This window comes from Serinus canaria, chromosome 5 (genome assembly GCF_022539315.1).
Source record: "Serinus canaria isolate serCan28SL12 chromosome 5, serCan2020, whole genome shotgun sequence".
NCBI lineage: Eukaryota > Metazoa > Chordata > Aves > Passeriformes > Fringillidae > Serinus > Serinus canaria.
This window is the reverse complement of record NC_066319.1, coordinates 45844777-45865228: the sequence shown is the minus strand read 5'-3', so window position 1 is coordinate 45865228 and position 20452 is coordinate 45844777. Positions and strand designations below refer to the sequence as shown.

General features: G+C 41.0%; 1 protein-coding gene across 1 annotated transcript; it reads left to right on the top strand.

Annotated features, from left to right (window-relative positions):
• The first annotated feature begins 1626 nt into the window (after positions 1-1626).
• GPR68 (G protein-coupled receptor 68) lies at positions 1627-20442 on the top strand. The gene is made up of 3 exons (XM_018907319.3): positions 1627-1723; positions 2384-2442; positions 15907-20442. The coding sequence occupies exon 3, from the start codon at positions 16041-16043 to the stop codon at positions 17115-17117; it is 1077 nt and encodes a 358-aa protein (XP_018762864.1). The 5' UTR covers positions 1627-1723; positions 2384-2442; positions 15907-16040; the 3' UTR covers positions 17118-20442.
• Positions 20443-20452: the final 10 nt, after the last annotated feature.

The window sequence follows — 20452 nt, the reverse complement described above, 5'->3', positions numbered from 1 at the left end:
GTCTGGGTGATTTTCTAAAAAAATGTTATATATGTATTTTAAAATAAATAATAAAGATTAAATTAGTACAAAATAAAAAAAAATTAAACCGCAAACAAGAAGAAGTAATCAGAAGAGGGACTATTCCCAGTAGTCCTAATAAATTTGACACCAGTCATTCATATTTCTTAAAATTGCAGAGGGTGTTCAGCCTCTGGCTGTTCTTCCAGGAGACTGTGCCTTGCCTGTTCAGCCAGGTGCTGCCTGACCTCTGACATCCTCCAAGCAGCACGGGGAGCCTGCAGAGGACAGTTCTCTGCTTGTTGCAGCCTTTCATGACCATATCCAAGAACTTCCTATTTTCTTTTGCTGCTTCCCTCCTCAGAAACTCAGCGATGTTTCTTACCCTGCAGATAATTTTAGATCTCTGATTTGCCAGAGGCCCTGCCAGAGGAAGGCCTCTGCCGTTTGGTAGCCTGTTGTACCTGAAGAACCCTTTGCCTGTGTTTGGAATGGGGTGTTATTTTTGATACTGTTTCTGATGTTAGCCAGGGGTACTCCTGGAGTATTTCCAAGTTTTCTAAATATTCTTGTGTCTTCTCCCTGTTTTGGGTAATTTTTTCTATTTTTTTTCTGTGCTTATGCCACTCTGCTTTCCACCAGTTTGGACATGAACAACACATCTTGGAGTTCCCTGTACAAGATTCTGTTTCCAGACTCACTGTGTCTGGGTGTCCTCAGAGCACTGTTGCCCATTGCAGTGAGCAGAAGGGAGCTCTGGTTGGGTGCTGCTCTGACCATGCAGTGCCACTGGTGTCCCTACAGCTGCATGGCAGAGCACTGCATCAGGTGAGTTACACACCAATTTAGAGCCTGAGCTTGTAACAGCTTTTGTTTCCAGCTTCAATGGTGTAATTTATATTTATCTGTGTTTTTAAAAGTAGTGTGTTTCAGTTTGAGCGAGACAATTTAAACATATCCCACAGTGCAGCTTTCACTGCTGTGGGAATAGGGGTGTGAGTTAGCAGGAGGTCAGCTTTTTCATCTGCTACACCCTTCCTGGATGACTTTGGGCAAGCTCTTCAGTTTGTTTATGCCTCTGTAGTCTGTCTGGCTGTGTAGACAAGAGAGGAAGGCACTGCCCCCCCTCAGAGCCCTTGCTCTTTCACAGTGGGAGAAGATACTTCCTTGTGTAGTGATCACCTTCTGCTGTGTTTGGATGTAAAGGTCTGATCTACTCGAGCTCTAGAAACAACTTCCTGTAAATGATACTAATAACAACACTAACACTCTGTATAATTTTCAATAGCCTGCATGAGGCAACATCTGGGTGTGTTTAGATAAGCTGGAAGCAGCTGGATTTGGCCTCTGCACCAGCTGCTGTGATCACAGTGCTGTTCTCTGCTGGTCAGTGCGTGTGCCAGTGGGGATGGCTGGGAACACCACTCATACTTTGCCATATCTGTATTCAGTGCCTGCTTTTGGCACTCTCATCTCTCTCTCTTATGAATGAGTGGGTGAGGGAGAGGCTGGGCTGGGCTGACTCCTTCACAGATGAACCATAAAGAGCAGGGGAGCTGAAACACAATCTCCTCCTCCTTTCCTGCGCTGTTTCACGGACAGACTTGCTCACAGCTGGGAGGAGGACAAGCTTCACCAGCAGCCCGAGCAGGAGTGAGGAGAAGGGAAGTTTTGTGCTCTTCACGTCGCAGGCAAAACCTCTTTGTATAAACTCTGCTAACAGGTGAGTTTCATTTTTATCTATTCATTCTTGAAAGCAAGTTAATTTTCCATCACTGAGCAGGTCTCACCCCTGGAGAGGTGATGAGAGTTTTCTAGGTGAGTTGTTAAAGCAAACAACGAGGTGCTCCGAGGACTCAACCAAAGCAATGTGTTCAAAAAAATTCACAGCTTCAAAATTAATTTCCTTGTCAAAGTTCCTACTAATAGGAACTTTGTATAAGGTTTTCCCCCAAAAAATTAAATTTTCTTGAGTTCCAATTAGGCACAAGGAGAGCTGAATGTTCAAGTTGTATTGATGAAAGGAAATTGTTAAGATAAAATGAGAAACTGTTCGTTGTTTGCAGCAAGTAATCAGAGCAGCAGCCTGTAGATAAGTTCCTGGAGTAATTTTCAGAGCATTTACTAGTACTGTGTACAAGTACTAGTGTACTGTACAAGACTGTGTACTAGTACTGATACAAGATATTTTGAAGGACTAGTAAGTGACTTTATTTCCCCTGAGAATACAAGCCAAAAGTTACACCTAACATGAAACTGCTAAACCACATGCCTTGATGTGTGGGTGCTCTGTGTGCACCTATATAGTTTTGTCTTTGTAACTCAAATGTATGTCATTACTATATTTTCCAAACACCAAGCTGCTTTTCTTCCTGCTTTTCAGAATCTGGCTTGGAAAACTTGAAATGTGAGGACTTTGTTTAGAGAAGTGAAATCCATCAGGTGAGTAATTAATCTTTTTTTTCAATAGGATAAAAAACTTTTGTTATGAGAATGTTTTTCCTGTTCGTGTCAGTCTTTGTAAAGAAACAAGAAAAGCAACTCACTGAGTGATGCTTTGTTCTTTTGTGTGTTGGATGGGGAGGAAAGCTGAGAAATAGAGAGTTTAGAAGAATATAACAGCTTATCCTGTTCTATTCAAAACACATGCAGATATTTCTTAATAAAAATATAAGGGAACTTAACAGTAAAGTAAGTAAAAATGGCTACATATTGGCTCACAAGACGTGACAGTGTCACTGTGAGCATTATGGGACTTTCTGAGCAGTCCGTTAGTCAGTACCCACTGTGACTTTTTCCACACTAGCACCCTGCATTCACACTGGTCCCAGAAGAGCAGAGTGTCTAACCACTTCTTCTTTCAAGCTTTCTTTAATCAAGAAGCCAGTAAAAGGTAGTCAATCCTGTATATTTAACACCCACTCTTTCATTTCTTCTTTGAGGAAAAAAAATTTTCTACGGTCCTTGCCCCTATCCTTTCTGCCTCCCCATCTTGCTGCTGCAATGTTGTTGTTTCCCATATCAGGCTGCTCCTGCACATGCTCTTGTAAAGCCTTTCTGTTACATGAGTGAAGAGGCAGAAGAATTGTTTCCAGTTTATTTAACATTCAGTGGTATACAGCTGTAGGTAAGATTATAATATGGAAAGTACATCCCCAAAGTTTTAAAGTCTTTACAGGTTCTGGGAAGAACTGTAAGAAAACGTTGGGTTTATAGGATCAAACAAGTATGTTGTTCTGTGGCAACAGAGGTGAAAATGTCTACATCACAGTCTTGTGATTTGAATATCACTGTTTTAAATGAAGAAAGATTTGGTGGTTCCAATAGCTCATTAAAAAAAACTTATTTCACTTGACACCTTCAGTGAGAAGTATTTATTTCACTTTGTGGTTGGTAGACAAAAATTGACCCCCTTTGCTCTAGATCTGAGGACTGTAAGCAATCTTATAGCAGTGGGAAAAGAGAGAAGTGGGATATGGGGAAAGGGAAGAGAAGGGAGGGAAGTGAGTCTCTGCAGAACTAGGGGTACAGAGGAGTAGTCATTGTACTAGATGTCATTGATTAGGGTGAGCCTGAGGCTGCTTTTGACTTTTGACAACTTTTGAAGCTGCTTTTGCTTCAGACAGGAAGCCTCATAACTGTGGCTGAGCACAGTTGCACAGGGCCAGGTGTTCAAGGGTGGGGGCATTAAAGTAAATTTTCCTTCCCTACCCAGCCTTGTGGATGGTGTCCCTCAGATGAACCAGCTGATGCTCTAAATGTGAGTTTTCATGGCATCCCAGTGAAGAGTGCATGGAGAAGAAAATTTCTTCCGTTCCAGTTTTTCTAGTCCTGACCTGAGGGTGCATTCATGGTGCCCTGGGGCTTCACTGCTGATGGCTGTATTGTGTCAGCGTGCTGGTAACTAAAGAAAGTTATGTCTACTCATGAGGACATCTACACAACTTGGTAATAATTTGTAAGGGAAGAACTGTGGAAAGAGAACTCCAGACACAGCAGCCTTGTGAAGCTCATTACCGTATAACTAGCTGTTTGTCTCCTCTAATATGTTTGGGTTTTCTATAAAGCTTATTCTGAGTGCTTTTATTGCTTGTTATGAATTATTCTGCCAGCTGAAGCATTTGCAGAGCTGCTGACCCTGACAGCTGGTGGCAATTGTTTTTGAAAAGACACAGAGCAGCTTTAATGTTTAGAAGAAACTGACCAATAATTTTAACTAAAGGTATTAGTAAGCAAGGCAGCTAAGAAAAACATTGCAGTTTATTCTCTAAGGGATACATCCACTGTAACACTTTTTCTCCACTAGAAACACATTCTGAACTCTGTTCATAGGGTAGGAAAACAAGAGCTTTTTAGGCACTTCATCTGGAATGTGTAGCTAATTTTTCTGGAAAAGAGAAAAAGAGTAGACAATAGGTTTTAAACCCTGTTAGAGCGAGAGTGAGAAACAGGCTCACCTGAGAGTATATGCTCTGTTCCTCTCCATGGAGCCCTCTTGCCAGAAATTGTTTCTGTGGCAACAAACTTCTTTCTAGCTGGGTTGTCTTGGTGTTTGATCTGGGATTGCTTAGGCTCAGATCTGTCTCCATGCCAGAATCAAATAGAAATGCAAAACTGATCTGACCTACATGTAACAGAGAGGGCACTCTGCTGCTGCTTCTGTTGCTCCACAGGAGCTGTCCTCCTGACATTCTCCATTCAGATATTGCTACAGACAGCTATTGCTGCTGGCATGAGCCTGGACTTTCCTTTCTGAACATTGTTACTTTATTCAGCAAGGCTTCAAGCTTCCTTTCTCTTGTTGTCTCCTATGGGCCAGCAGTAAAGACACAAAGCCTTGAAGAGAGGTTGAGTTGCCAACAGAGAGATAAAAACCAAATTAATTACAAAAGCAAATGTAAGTTCAGTCACTTTAATGACACCTGAATAAAATGCTAAAATATCAGTAGGGAAGAATGGAAATATTTCCGAGATCTCTTGGTTTGGCTTTCTTTTAACTCAGTATTTTACTAACCATTAGAATGTTTCCATTTTATATCTGGAAACATTTCATCTTCCTTCTGCCAAGGAAGGAAAGCTTTTACTCTGTGATGGATAATGATTTAGTGTCTACTCGTATCTAATTAGAGGGTGTATCTGGTTTATGCTCCATGTTTAAGAACTGTTCAGACATAGCTTCTAAAATAGCAATTGTCTTTTAAACTTACAAGAGGCTTAAACTAAAATCCCTGAGACTATCATGTCAGAACATTATTATTTGAAATTTGAACTTAAGTCCAAAATTCAGAGCTGGTTTTACACCTCTACCCCAAAGCAGGACCTGGATTTCTGAACAGCTCTCAACTTGGAATCTCACATCTCCTGTGCCAGCTTTTCCATCTCCTCATGAGCTCATCAGAACTCCCCTGTAACAAGCATTTGATTCTCTCCCTTCTCTCTGGTCAGAAGCATGTTTGGAAGTGTGAATGGTTTACAAGCAAGGTCGTTGCTTTTGCTGTGAATTGCTTCTTTGATCTTGTTAAAGTGGGGGGGTTGCATTTCTATGAGGTCATGCCTCTCCAACTATTTTTCTCAGTTTTCCTGTTGAACCTCTTTCATCCAGAAATGGAAAATCAGGAAACGGTAATGTAAGCAAACCTGCAGATACAGATGCCAGCACTTTATTAAAAGTGATTAATCCACTGGGAACTAGGATGTTGGAGTCCTGTACCCTCAAGTTGAAAAAAAAAAAGGACTGACATTTTTAGTAGTCATCTAGGGAGCAAGAACAGCAACGAGGGAAAGAGCACAGAGGAAAACCTTCTGCAAGGCACACTGCTTCTCGTGAGAACCCTAAGAAATAACAGTGGAGGAACATGTCTTCCATGTGAATATTGACTCAGTTCTACTCAGGAAACTTGGGTAATCTCCGAAAGGGAAACTGAAAAAAAGAGAAGAAATTTAATTAAAGATAGCAATAAGGGATAGTTTAGTAGAGTTATGTTTCTACCAACTAGAAGAGGACTATTTGAAGACATGCACAAATACATATGCATAATGCACCCCACACACCACCCCTCCAATTCTGTATCCAAGGAAGAAATACAGAAATACAGAACAAGAGCCAAAAAGACTCAATTGAGCCTAAAAGAAAATGAGCTTAGCTAAACAGAAGTGCGTGGAAGGGCGGATGGTGTGCTAGACTAGGAAGAATTGGATCTAGAACAGAAACATGTCTGAAGTGCACAATGGTTATCAGTGTAAGCTGGAAACACAAACAGTACAAAGGCACAAAAGAATTATTTTAGTTTTTTAGATGGCAACAATGCACACAGTGTTAGGTACTTCTGTTGAACAGGCTCCTATCCCATGATGAATTTACTCTCTTTGATTAAGATAAATCCAAACAGAGGAAAAATAATAAAGAAAAAGGAGGAGTGGAAGGGAAAAGTCTTCAAATATTGTAAGCAGCTTTTAATTTTACCATGTCTTAAAACTTCTGCAGTACAAAATGAATCATATACTGAATCATATATGCAGAAAATGGCATTTTAAAAAGAGGTTACTTTATTGAATGTATCATTATTTGCTGATGCATGAAATAATGAAAATGCTCACATTCTCCTTAAATAGGAGATCTGCTCAATCTCTTTAGACATGCCAGAGTTTCAACCACTTTTTAGTTAGACCTAGCAATTTTTCTATCAGACAGCCTTTGCTGGTTGTCAAGTGCTATTAGTCAGGCATTGAGTATGGATGTCCCAAGCTTAGCAGCACTGTGCAATAAGTCCTGTCCATTGAATTATCAGTAAACAAGGAGAAAAAAATTGTATAGATGGGTGTTTGGTTGCTTCCCAAATGACTTTTAGTTAATGAGATAGTTTTGTTTGGAGGGTATGATGTTCTGTTCCTTGGGTTCAGAGTGTCATTACAAAAGATGCAAGCAGAAAGATAATTTGGTCCCTGCTTCATTCTCTAATTTGCCAGGTTTTGAACAAGTTTTCCCTTGAGTGAAGCTGGGGAAGCTTGACAGAAAGGCCTGCCACGAATGTTGCTGGCATTCCTTTCCCTTTCTGCGTGAGCATGTGAGTACAGAGAGCAGGTTGTTCTCAATACACTCATTGGCTCCAGGGCCATGAGCACCTGGCTAAAGGTAGAGGCTGACAGCCAGTTCTTCACTCAGCCTTGGTTTGGGCTGCCCAGGATGGGGTGCTCTGCCCAGGATGGGGTGCTGGCAGTGTGCTGTGGCCTGCGATATGTAAATGGATGGCTCATGGTAAGGCAGCAGAGAAATCTGTGGGTGACTCCCATGGCTCCCTTTGGGTAGCCACTCTGAAACAGGGGCTATGTGGAAGTCCTGGGGCTACAGGGACACACTGGTAATCTGAGAAAGGCAAAACTCATTGAAATGCAGTACAGATATGAATTCAACCCGAAGTCACTGACTTCAATGCAAGATATCTAGCATTGCCTGATGTAGCACTGTGCTGTCAGAGCAGGCTGCAACATCAAGAGGCAATAATACAGTTTAGGAAAATGAATCAGAAGGATGATTTTCCCCAAGGCTGTAAATGGTAAAATGAATCAGAGCTCATTTAATTCAGAAGGGTGAAGTTCCTATATGTCAATCCTAGGCTACAACAGTTATTCTAGTCATTGTTCCTTACCAATATTGTATGTTGATCATGGCTTTTGTCACTTCTAATAAGTAAGACCTGTGTAATCTTGGCTTTTCTTGCATTGTCCTGTTCAATGAGGATCAGTGTACAAGTTTGGAATTATAAGCATTTCTGTTGCCGATGACTGATTATTACTTGCCTGCTGCTTTTTCAACAGAGACAGGATGGTTTTTTGGCTTTTGTGTCAAGGAGGATTGTGGGGGAGACTGACTGACTTGAGGTTTTATTTCAGGGGAAAGGAAGATTTGGAGTTTTTTCTCTAACTAATAGAGTGATTTAAGATGTCTGCAGGAAGTGGTGTGATGTGTTTTCCTCCACCCACTGTTCTGTACTCAAGCAAGTCATACACAAAGCTTCAACATGCCCTGTGGGTAGGATCTAGTCATAGTAACTCAGCAATGAAATACTTGAAGGGTCATGTCGTCCACTTGGTTGATCTTTACAGCAGGAAGTGGGGGGCAAATGAGGGTCATTTTTTAAAGCTTTGAGGCAGCTATAGCATGACTAATTTCAGCTGTGATTCACCTCCCTGATACTACTTGGACTGCTTGCCTGAAATGACACATTGCATGAACTTCTTATTACCATAAATAGGGATTTTCCAAAGATTTTTTTTCAGCACTTTCTTGTGCTCAACCACTTGCTCAGACCTCACATGAGGTAAAAAGACCCTAATCCTAGATAAAGAATAAGTAGTAGGGTGAGATAGAGTGAGTAGTCTGAGGGAACAGGCAAGCTACTGTCCATGATACTTGAGAAGTCGTGGCAGTCAGAAGTCCCAGGTGATTGGCAAAACAGAACCATTGTACCCATCTTTTAAAAGGATAGAATGGCAGACCCTAGGTACCACCCAGCTGTTAGCATCACCTCTGTGTCTGGGGAGGATCACAGAACAGACCCCTCTAGACACTCTGCTAGGGCACATCAGGGACAGGGAGGTGATTTGGGTCAGCCAGCAGAGCTTTACCAAGGACAAGTCCTGCCTCATCAGCCTATATGGCCTTTTATGATGGAGTGGCTGCATCAGTGGCTAAGGGAAGGGTCACAGATGTCATTTCTCTGGACTTCTGTAGAGCCTTTGACATGGTTCCCCACAATATCCTTCTCTCTAAATTGGAGAGATAGATTTGATGGGTGGACTGTTAGGTGCATAAGTAATTGGTGGAACACCTGCATGCAGAGGGTCATGGTCAATGGCTCAGAGTCCTAAAGGACCTCAGTGACAAGTGGTATCCCTCAGGGATCCGTACTGGGACCAGTTTTATTTAGCATTTTCATTAATGACATAGATGAAGGAATTGAGGGCAGTCTCAGCAGACTTGTAGATTTGTAGATGACACCAAAGAGAGGAGTGATGCACCTAAAGGAAGGGATGCCATCCAGAGGGACCTGGACAAGCTCAAGACGTGAGTGCATGGGAATCTCAATGAGGTTTAACAAGACCAAGTGCAAGGGGCTGCATCTGGGTTGGGGAAACCCCCCAGTATCAACACAGGCTGGGGGATGAACAGATTGGAGCAGCTCTGCTGGGAAGGACCTGGGAGTGTTGGTGGATGAGAGGCTGGACAGGAACACTTGGAGTCAAGAGAACCAAACGTGTCCTGGGTTCTGGAAAGCAGCATGATCAGCAGGGTGAGGGAGGGGATTCTGCCCCTCCATTCTGCTCTGTTGAGACCCCACCTGGAGTGCTGCATCCAGCTCTGGGGTCCCAGCACAGGAAGGACATGGATCTATTGGAGCGACTCCAGAGGAGGGTCTCCAAGATGATCAGAGGGATGGGGGCACCTCTCCTGTGAGGAAAGGCTGAGAGAACTGGGTTTTTCCCAGCCTGGAGAAGAGGGGGCTCCAGGGTGACCTAACTGCTGCCTTGCAGTACCTGGAGGGAGCGTAAAAGAAAGATGGTGGAAGACATTTTACAAGGGCATGTGGTGATAGGACAGAGGGAATAGCTTTAAGTTAAAAGAGTGTAGGTTTAGATTAGATAGTAGGAAGAAGAAATTCTTTACTGTGAGGGTGCTGAGGCACTGAAAGAGGTTTTCCCAATAAGCTATGGATGCCCCATCCTTAAGTGTTCAAGGCCAAGCTGTATGGGACTTTGGGCAACCTGGTCTAGTGGAAGCTGTTCCTGCCCATGGTTGGAGCTAGATGTTTCTTAAGGTCCCTTCTACCCCAAACCATTCTGTAATTCTGTGATATTGGACTAAATGTGCTAATTATCCCACCTGCCTCCCTTGCCCTTCATCTCAAGTTGTCCTTTATAAGTGCAGGCATAAACAAAGAAGTCCAAAGTCATAAAAACTTGAAATGGAGAGGTATAGAAACAGTATATGGAATTCTCAGAATATCAAAAGATGGAGCAAACGGAATGATTTACTCAAGACTGTAAAAAATTGCATGTCTGTATTAGGAAAAATTGGACATTGATGACTAATTAGTCTTTTGTTTATGTGGCTTCTGAAAAAACTGTTGCCAACTTCCTTCTTTGACAATAGGTTTATAAGACGAGTCATCTGATAATGACAGAAGTAATTTGTAAGTTACAGAACATTTTTACAATTTCCTTTATACAGAGTAATAATTATTACGTTCAGAGGTTCACATTAGAAAAATCCACTTGCAAGTAACAAACACTGAGTGGATTTTGCATAGATGTAAATTACTTTAGTTTAGAAGCTCAATTTGACTCCTCTTTTTCACAAAACAAAGTGTTGTGTCTGTTTTACCTAATTTGTCATAATTTCTGAAACATTACCAGCAATAATTCACAAACTGCTGTAACTAAATGCCCTGGAGTGCACACAGTTTTAAAAAATATCTGTTAGCCTTTGCTGCTCTATTCTCCTTTATTCCCCATCCTATTGTTAAAAATAATTTTGTTAGATTCTGGTTAATAATTCTGGTTCTAAAGATTGGAATAAAAACCAACCAAATATTTACCAACAGTAAATATTTCAGCTATCTTTATATAAATATAAATATACTTATATACAATAAAACCATACAAATTATATATTCTATATATTATATAAAATATATAGCATATATTATTTATGTTATACATATTATATAATATATAATACAGATACTATTATTATATATTATTATATTACTATTATATATTATCTACATTCTGTATTATAAAACCAAATATATATATTTGTGTTTGTGCTTATAGGTACTTGTCTTTCTTTTCTTTTGCTTAGTTTGTGTGAATAGAAATATCTTTCATTGCCGTTAATGTCTCTTTGTACTTGATACCCTTCTAGAATCAGTATTATCTGGCTTGGAAGGGGCCTTTAAAGGCCCTCTAGTCCAACTCTCCTGCAATGAGCAGGGGCATCTTCAAATAGACCAGGTTGATCAGAGCCCCATCAGACCTAACCCTGAACGTTTTTCCAGGGTTGGGGCATCCATCACCTGTCTGGGCAACCTGGGCTAGTGTTTTATCACCCTCATCATGAAAATATTCATCCTTGTATGTAGTCTGATTCTACCCTCTTGTAGTTTAGAACCATTGCCCCTTGTCCTGTTGCTTACAAGTCCTGATCAAAAAGTCTGTCCCCATGTTTCTTGTAAGTCCCCTTTAGGTACTGAAAGGCTGCAACAAGGTCTTCCCAGAGCCTTCTCTTCTCCAGGCTGAACTACTCCAACTTTCTCATCCTTACTCATAGGAGAAGTGCTCCACCCCTCTTGTCTTGTTTCTGTGCTCCAACAGATGCATCTTTTACATCATAATTCTTCTGATTAAATCCAAATATCATTGTGCTCTTTCTTCATTCTTGGTGGTATACCCAAAGTTCTACTTTCCTCTACTCCTTTTTTCCCTCAAACTTACTCTAAAGGTATTTTGCCTTTTCTTCCTATTTTATGTAGTTTGTCCAGTCCCCAGTCTCTTCTGCTGCTCATCCCTTCCCTGCCTTCTTATCTGACCTTGTGCTTCCAGGCTTTGTGAAACAGGATCAAACAAACTGACAAACATGCGTGTGTTGAAGGAAGCTTAGCATGTGAATTTTAGGGCTGGTTTTTGTGTAGATAATGACCCAAACCAAATCCTAAACTGAAACCACCCTGGGTTTCTGATTCCAAGATGTGCAGGACAGTTGAAGTCCTGCAGTGACAGCCAAGCATCTCAGGCCTGTCTGCATTGTATGACAGGTGCAAGGACAGATTAAATAGCAAGAGACCATGCAGGCACACAAGCATGCTACACTCCCTGTTAATGGAAGTGGGTGCTTTGTGGATGAGACACGCTGGGAGCACAACGGTTGCAAATTCCAGCTAGGAAATTCTTTGGTTCAGTCCCATTTGTCTCTGCCAAATATATGTAAGCCTAGTTGCAGACAGGCTTCTTACAATGAAAATTGTCGCAGTGTTCACTGAAACTGAAAAGACCCACCTGGGCTCCATGCTACTACTTGGTCCAAAGTGAAGAGGCTGTTGCTGCCAGCGGCTCTGGCTGCTTCCTGTGCCATTGCCAGCAGGCAACACTTGCCATGTGAGCTGCTCCATGGTTCATGGTGCAGGGACAAGTCATGTGTTTGTTAACAGCTAAGGCACACAGGAGTTGGGAAAGAAAAGAACTGTTGTTGAACTCTCCAGTGAGTAATAAAGTTGGCTTGTTTAAACCATGAAAAAGTGAGGCTTTCTGAAGCTCTGGGATCCTTGGCTTTGTTTTTAATCCAGGAACAAGAGAATTGTTTGGAGCTCAGTAGATGGAGAGAGTCTTCTAATTTATTGCCAAGACTTAGGCTTAGATGGGTATCATCTAAAAGATGTGGCATATAGGAGAGAGAAATATTGCCTGGAAATGACTGCAGACTTGTGATACTGAAGGTGTTGCATAAATTATGTTAAAAAAAAGTCACAGAGCTGCACTATATCCATATTAAAGCTGTCTAAAAGAAATGCCTGTGTGTTCCTGTTCATAACTGCTTTCAGCTTTAGGACTGTCTACACCCCAGATATTTTTCATAGAGCAACTTTTGAAATTTTTCTCTTCCCTCTTTACAGAAGTGGCTAATAAGTAATGAGGAAGCTATTTGTCTTTTCTCTTCTATACCCTGCATCACCTTTCCTTCATGTCCCACTTTTTCAAACAGCTTGTAAAGTATTGTGCCACATGTCCTTAATAACAGAGTGGGCTCTTCCACACCCCTTTGTTTAAACCTGCCGGTGCATTCTTTTGATACCAGTTTGTTGGAAAAATCCTACAGTTTCACTCCCTGGCTGGTGCAGAGCTATATTTAGTGTGCCTGGTGCTGAGGAAAAGTTGAACTGCCTCTGTATTTCCATTTGGCTGCTGAGTCTGTCCTTAGCCAGGCAGGAGTGGTCAAAGGGTACAAAGGCAGCCCAGAGCCCATACACTGAGGAGACCGAAACAAGGGAAGGATTTCCTGGCTCACTGTTGCCACTGATCAGAACAGCAGTATAAGACAGCTATTGCACAAGAATCTGGATCTTTCTTTTTCATCCCCATCTTTAAAACTGGGGAGGGATTGATAGCACAAGGAAAAGACATTTGTTACAGCCAACCTTCTCTTCCTGCCCCTTCGAACACCCCAATCCAGCATTTCCTCCAGGAGTAGGAAATGTTCCTGTAATCATAAGTGTATATTATATTACCATAATATTGTATCAATAAGACTTTTGCCTCCTTCACATTCTGCATTCTGGCAAGACTTTTAAACTAAGCAGAAATGATTTTACTTATTACAGAGAATTATATTCTCTGTATGAAAACATAAGAGAGTTCTTAGAGGAAAAGAAACATTTTCAAAAAACACTGCAGCTGTAGAGTACATCTGCTTTTCCTCATACTGTGATCCATAATGACTCACTGGGTAACACTGAGTGAAACTCGGTGCTAGACATATAAAGACAGTTCTGAATTTTCAAAGCTGTCTACAACTTTTGAATTACTATTCGGCCCTATTGACAGGAGCTGGACACTAGCTGGGCATTGTGCCGGTAGATATGATGACAGGTCTCAGATTTTAGGTATTTTAGAGAATAACTAAGGTGTGCCAATCATCCTGTCAGGCAAACCCTTACATGTAAAAGTCATCAAATCATTATACAGAAATGTTAAGAAACACAAACTCAGGCCTGGAGCTCTGGATTAAAAAGGTGGGTTGGGGTAAGAAGGTTATCAAACCTGCCTCAGCAAAGATTCTGTGCACTGCCCTTGTCTGCAGATGGAAGAGATATGTGGTGCTCATAAAGCCTTGGAGAAACTGCATAGTGTTACAGGGGAGCTAATGGCCCCTAGGTATCAGTGTTTGGGGAAATTTGAACATAACTTTAGTGATTGATTTCTGCTGTACATGTCAGCACTGCTATCATTGTCATGTTTTTTCCAGGGGAAGGTTATGGCAATCTCCTGGAGCAAACAGACTGAAGCACAGGTACCTGTGCCTGGGTCCCCTCATAGCATTTCTCCTGCTGAGCTTGATAAATGAGCTCTAACTCTTGTGACAGTATTGAGTGTGGGTCTCTTAAACCCCAAAGGAGCTGTTGAGTCTGAGAGGTGGAGGAGAGCAGAGTGCCAGACTTGAGCAGTCTTTCACACAAATTGCATTGGACAATGGAGTTGAAAGTTTTGAGGGAGATGAACTTACCTTGGCCTGTTGTTTCATGACTGAAAGCTTCGTAGCTCCCAAGGATATTTCCACCAAAACCAGGGCTGATGTTCCCTCTCTTGGAAAGCAAAAGAAAAGGGATGAAAACTACATCCCAATTCTTATTTGTATGTGTTTACTGTGAATACTGTGGAATTATGCTGGTTGAGGCTAAAAAATGAAATTCTTTGCAGGTTTGATCACTTATTTCAGCCAGGCAATTATTTTCTGGATTAAAGCAAATTATTTTTTTCAGTTTCTACAGGAGTATAGCGTATCTATTGTTATTTTAAAAAATCCCACATATATTAAAAAAATAATTTGACATCCTCAAATGCTAAAGCTGACAGTAATTTTACTGTAGTGTGGCCATGTGTTTGTAAGCATTGCCTTGGAAGAAATTTTATGTTCCTAGATGGGACAGAAGATGATGACAAAAATGCAAATTAGCATAGCAAATAGGAAAAACCAGCAAGGCCTTATCTTTGGATAGTGCTTCTTTTGAATCCATTGTATCTGAAGCTGTGAAAGGAGTACACAAGAGTACACACAGTTAACCTTACAAAGATGTACCCAACATCCCTGAATCTTCTGAGGAGAGATTGAAAGAAATAAAGTCTTGCTGTTCTGCAGCACCAGGTAAAACATGCATTCCCTTCAGACTGGGCACAGTTTGCCCTGCTGTTCTCCAGTGCTGAGCATCTGTGCCCATGTGAATACACCATGAAGTGATAAAATGCTGGATGGGGCATTTCATTGTTCACTTGAGGGTTTCATCACTGTGAGCTGGGTCCAGGCTTGACCTAGTAGAACTGAGTGCTAATCCACTGTCAGCAGTGGTTTTTGTGTATTAAATTGTTATAGTATAGTTCAGTATAGTATAGCATAGCACAGCAATGGCTACTGTGGGTATGTGTTTGGATTATACCAGATTCTTCAGGTGAAAACAATTACATCCATATTCAGTGAAGATGAAAGGAAAGATACAAATAAATCAGTGGGTTTTGGAGTTGATGGCAAGTAAGGAATATTTAATAGCATATCCTGTAGAACTGAGACTATGGAGATGCACTGTAGCAGAGTTTCACCATGTCCTTCCAACAGAGGAAGACAGCTTGCTTTCAGGATTGTTTTTACAAGTAACTGTAGGAGAAAGTGCTAAAAATTCCTTTTTTTTTTATTCTGCTTAATTGAACAGCATATTACATGGTATCTTGTATGTAAAGGGAAATTTAAGAAATGGAAATTAATATTCAAGAGTTTTGTGCACCCTACATCCTCTGAGGAAGTCTGTGTGGACTGCTGGTTTACCAGAGACACCTTTTCCATCACAGTCAAATCTGATTTCTGCTTTTCTGCCCCCATCTGTAAACCAGAGATGATGTTTCTTCCCATTTTGGATACCTCCAAAGCTAAAACAACAAATCTTTGTAACTTGCTTTGTGATTCTGAACCACATAATTTTCTGGCACTTTTCTGTTATGTACTAGGAGTTATGTGAATCTTGATTTCCCAGACAGGCTTTATCTTTATCAAGGATTTAGGGTTAAGAAAAGGCAGCTTTCTGAAAAGTGTACTACATATTTAACAATTGTATCCCTTCTAAAGATTTCCTTGTGTTTTATCTTCAGGTTATTAACATCCTGCAGCAAGTAATCACTTCAGCCTAAAGGTTTGTGGAAGAAATAAACCCTACATGAAAACTGAATGTAATTAAGTCTTCCATTCAGGACCCTGATGAGTGATACACAGGGAGAAGCAGAAGATGGTGAATTTCACAGAGAATGTGACTGAGAAGTGCAATATTAACCATGATATCCAGGAGACATTATCCCCTGTGGTGTACATATTTGTGTTTATATTAGGCTTGCCAGCTAACTGCTTGTCACTGTACTATGGGTATTTACAGATCAAGGCTAAAAACGAATTAGGGATCTACCTTTGCAATTTGACTATAGCAGACCTGCTGTACATATTTTCTTTGCCTTTTTGGCTTCAGTATGCTTTACAGCATGACAACTGGACCTACGATGAGCTGCTGTGCAAAGTTTGTGGCATCATCCTGTATGAGAACATCTACATCAGCGTGGGCTTCCTGTGCTGCATCTCCATCGACCGCTACCTGGCCGTGGTGCACCCCTTCCGCTTCCAGCACTTTCGGACCATGAGGGCTGCTGCTACTGTGAGCATCATCATCTGGGCCAAAGAAATCATCACATGCTGCTTTGTCTTCACACACGGGGAGATCAGTATGGATGCTGAGAGCCACTTGGTGTGCTTTGAGCATTACCCCATCAAGAAATGGGAGCACAATGTCAATTACTACCGCTTCTCTGCTGGCTTCCTTTTCCCCTTCTTTCTGCTGTCCTTCTCCTACTGTGGGATTTTACGAGTTGTCCACAAGAGTCCTGGCACTCAAAAGAAGAAGAAAATCCAAATTAAAAGACTGGTATCAAGTACTGTTTTCATATTTTTAGTCTGCTTTGGACCATACCACATCCTACTTGTAGTTCGTAGCTTATTGGAGAACAACTGCTCATTTGCTGAGAAAATATTTAATGTTTACCATATTTCTCTCCTGTTAACTACTTTTAACTGTGTTGCTGACCCAGTATTGTACTGTTTTTCCAGTGAAAGCACTTACCAGAACTTTGTCAAGATGAGAGACTCTTGTCTAACATGTTTAGGCCATCTGAGTACTGAGACAAAGGAATCCTATCCACTAAACACTACTGAAACTCCCAACAGAAAACAGCATGAACAACAGCCAGGGTTATTACAAATACCACTTGATGGTGCTGGAATGAAGGACTGCTTCACAACTAATGCAGACAGCCTATAGTATTAATCAAAAGGACCTTAATCCTACCCCTGCAGCTCTGGCTGTGTTTGTGGATCTGTGTGAATTATACATGTATTACAACAGTGTGACCTCCAAAAGGCTTATGAGCAATGCTGTACAGTGAAGATTTCTAGAGGTGCATGGACCCTGGCAATAGTGAGGAAAGTATGTGCTAAGTCTGTTCAGTTATGCTACCACTGTTATGCTACCATTTAAAACCTGTTTGTCTTGATGACTGCACTGACTGGAATAAGCCAGTACTCACAGTGTGTAGTTCTGGTGAATTCATCTTTAGCTGCTTTCTGTTTGCCCCTGTAGCATCTAGAGAAAGTAATTCTCTACAAGCTGTCATCATCTGTTGAAAAGGTTAGAGACAAAAAAAATTAATGTCCCCATATATACTTTTAAAAAGTAAAAGCCCAACAAAACCCTTCTGCAGCATCTCTGTAACTCACTGAAAAAACTTCTCCTTCTGCCGGTTTCAAAGCCTGCAGAGACCATGTCAGAACCAGGCTCCTAAAACAATCAGTCTGATAGTGTGTGACATTCTGGGAGTACATGCACAAGGAACTCAGCAGCTGCTGAGAGCTTCAGGCTCTTGTTTCACTGTTGAGCCTCAGACTGTTAAACCTCATTGTAAGGCTCCTAGAGACTTCTGGAAGTAGGAGACTGGGCTCCAGTGGGTGGCAATAACTTGGTTTGTTGACTCAGAAGAGAACAAGAAGTTGGTACTACGTGGGGCATGTACTACATTTGACCCCATGTGCTTCTCTGAGTCACTGTGTTCAAGAATATTTATTTACATCTAAATTCTGCTACACCTTGCTAAGGTTTTGATTGTGTCCTTTGCAGCTTGTGTATCTTGTGCAGCACAGACCATGCAGACAATCAAATAACAATGCATTTGTCAGGGAAACTGTTGAATGAATTCTGTTCATAGTTTAGGGCTGGATCATTGTTCAGTAAATATAGTATCAGAAATATGATGTATGAATGATCTGTGTCCTGGATTAGACAGAAACAAAATATAGGAGTAAGTGGAGAAGAATGGCTTTTAAAGACCTGGGAGCTGTGCTGCACAGTATTGTTTCTACCACCACCTCCTCTCTGTGTTTCTCAGGGGTTTTTTTGTTACACTAGTGATTCCTGTGTGATTCTTCTTTGATCTGCTCATCACACCTCCTTTTGTCTGCAGCTGTTGCACCATGAATATTGCCTTGTCCTTTCGATTCTCTGGTTTCAAACCTTCCTTGAAACACCTCTCTCTCTGCAACCCAGAGCTGATAACTTCCAGCAGTATAATCAGTTTTGTTTGGTTTGCTTTTGAGTCAGAAGATTGTCTAGACAGATGGTCTACTGCTATCTGAATATGTCATTGTAACACAGCCTTGCTAGTGATCAGATTCCAGAAGGAATGTGTACTAACACTTTTCTGGAAACCACCTTGAGAGTGCAATATTGGGTATAATTAGTGAATGTGTTTAATAAAGAATGTTTTTATAATTTTCTTTTTATATTTTTTCACACCATGTTTGAAATAACTATCTTTAGCTTTGGTGCACAGTTTCTATCTGTGAGACTACAGATCCTCTCCTCCCTCTTGCAGAAAGGATTCATGTCCCCAGTCCCAAGAGGGGATTAGGTTTGTTTAGGTTAACATTTGGTTTGTTTAATTATTTTACATTTCTTTATACTTTGACCATTCAACTGGATTAATTACCTTACATTTGCATTTTTTTCTCCTGACTATTAAAACTGTTTAGCTTTATTTTCTCCTAATCTTTCATCTCCTCTGCTGTGTATTCCAAGGGGGCTGTAAGGCAGGGGCTCTCTCCCTGGAGAGCTGACCTTGTACATTGTTAAGCACCAACTCCTTGGACCCCCACGGCTGTCAGGCTGCAAGACACACGTGGTTTGTTCTAGGATTAAATATTTGTTGTTTTGTTTATGTGTTGCTCCTTTACAGTTCCCCATGCTGTTTAAATCAGACAGCTGGAATGCAGAGCATGCTGTACTACATGGAATTGTCATCTGAGGGATTAAGGCTCATTCGAGATGGAACTTTGATGTGGTCAGCTTTGGTCAGCTGCTGCAGTTTAAAATCAGATGGAAACTTGTGTAACACAGGGCAGCATTCTGCTCCAGTTCTCAACACTTAACCTGCTAACCCAGAGCAGAAAAGAGGGATTTTTTTCTTCTTTTCCCCTTTTTTTCTTGAAGCCAATACTTAATCAATTTTTTCTGTATTGTAACTGTTTGGCTTAGGCTGCAGAACCGTAACCAACAGAACAGGGAGGTAACTCCCACTCAGAGCTTTTCCTTCCCTCTCAGTCAAAAGACATTCACTCAAGGGTCCTGCTAAGGTTGCTAGAGACATGCTACACATGCTATTGAAGTAAATGCCATGCTTGGGACTGCACACAAGAAAGCATTTTAAAAGCACACACTCGAGAAAAAGAGAAAAAAATTATTAAATTTTGTATTTCTTAATGAAAACTGACTGTTAAGACTTGTATTTTGGGACAAAGAGCTTGCTGAATGAAATTTTTTTTGAGAAAAGTCAGTGCTTGAAAATGTCCATTGCATCTGTTAGTGTAACATGTCAGTAGCACAGAGAGAATAAAATCAGCTACTTCTTTTAAAATTATGCAAATTTCATTCTGTGAGTTCTGTGCAGCAGTGAACATATGCCATCCTGCAGGGTTACTGGCTTTGGCAAAAAGTTCAAGCATTCATATGAAATATTTTACTTAATACTTACAGTTAGGAGGGTTTGGAGACTTCTAAAGGAGCTATTTTCTAATTGTGAAACTTCCAAGATACTTTTCTAGAACATCCTTTGAGAAAGTTTTAGATAAAATGAATCTAAAAAAAGAAGAAGTTTATTTTCTAGAACAAGAAAATAAACATTGGGGTCTTTGGTGAACCTGAATGTCTAGCAGAATTCTGGCATTAAGATTTCTTTCTGTCATGTGTTCTACTATTTTTTGTCTTTAAAGGCCCTGGGTCCTCAGGGACTTCAGGAGATTAATGTCCAAAATATGCTGGTGTTTGTGGTGTGAAATTATTGTTCTCATTCTGAAAAAGTTAAGTTGTTGGTGTTGCATCAAAGAAGGAAAACAAAACTCACCTGCCAGGAAGGAAAAGATATAAAGTGTTGCTCACTGCTGACAGTCCAACTAAAGGCAACTTCCATTTTGTGATAGGTAAAGCACCAGTGCTCTAGGGGTGGTGTCAAATGTACCTTCCTCTCTCTGCTGGGAGGGCTGACAGCCAGCAGAACTGTAGTCCTGCCACTCACTTGGAGTTAAGGTAAAATTGCAGCTTTAAATGAC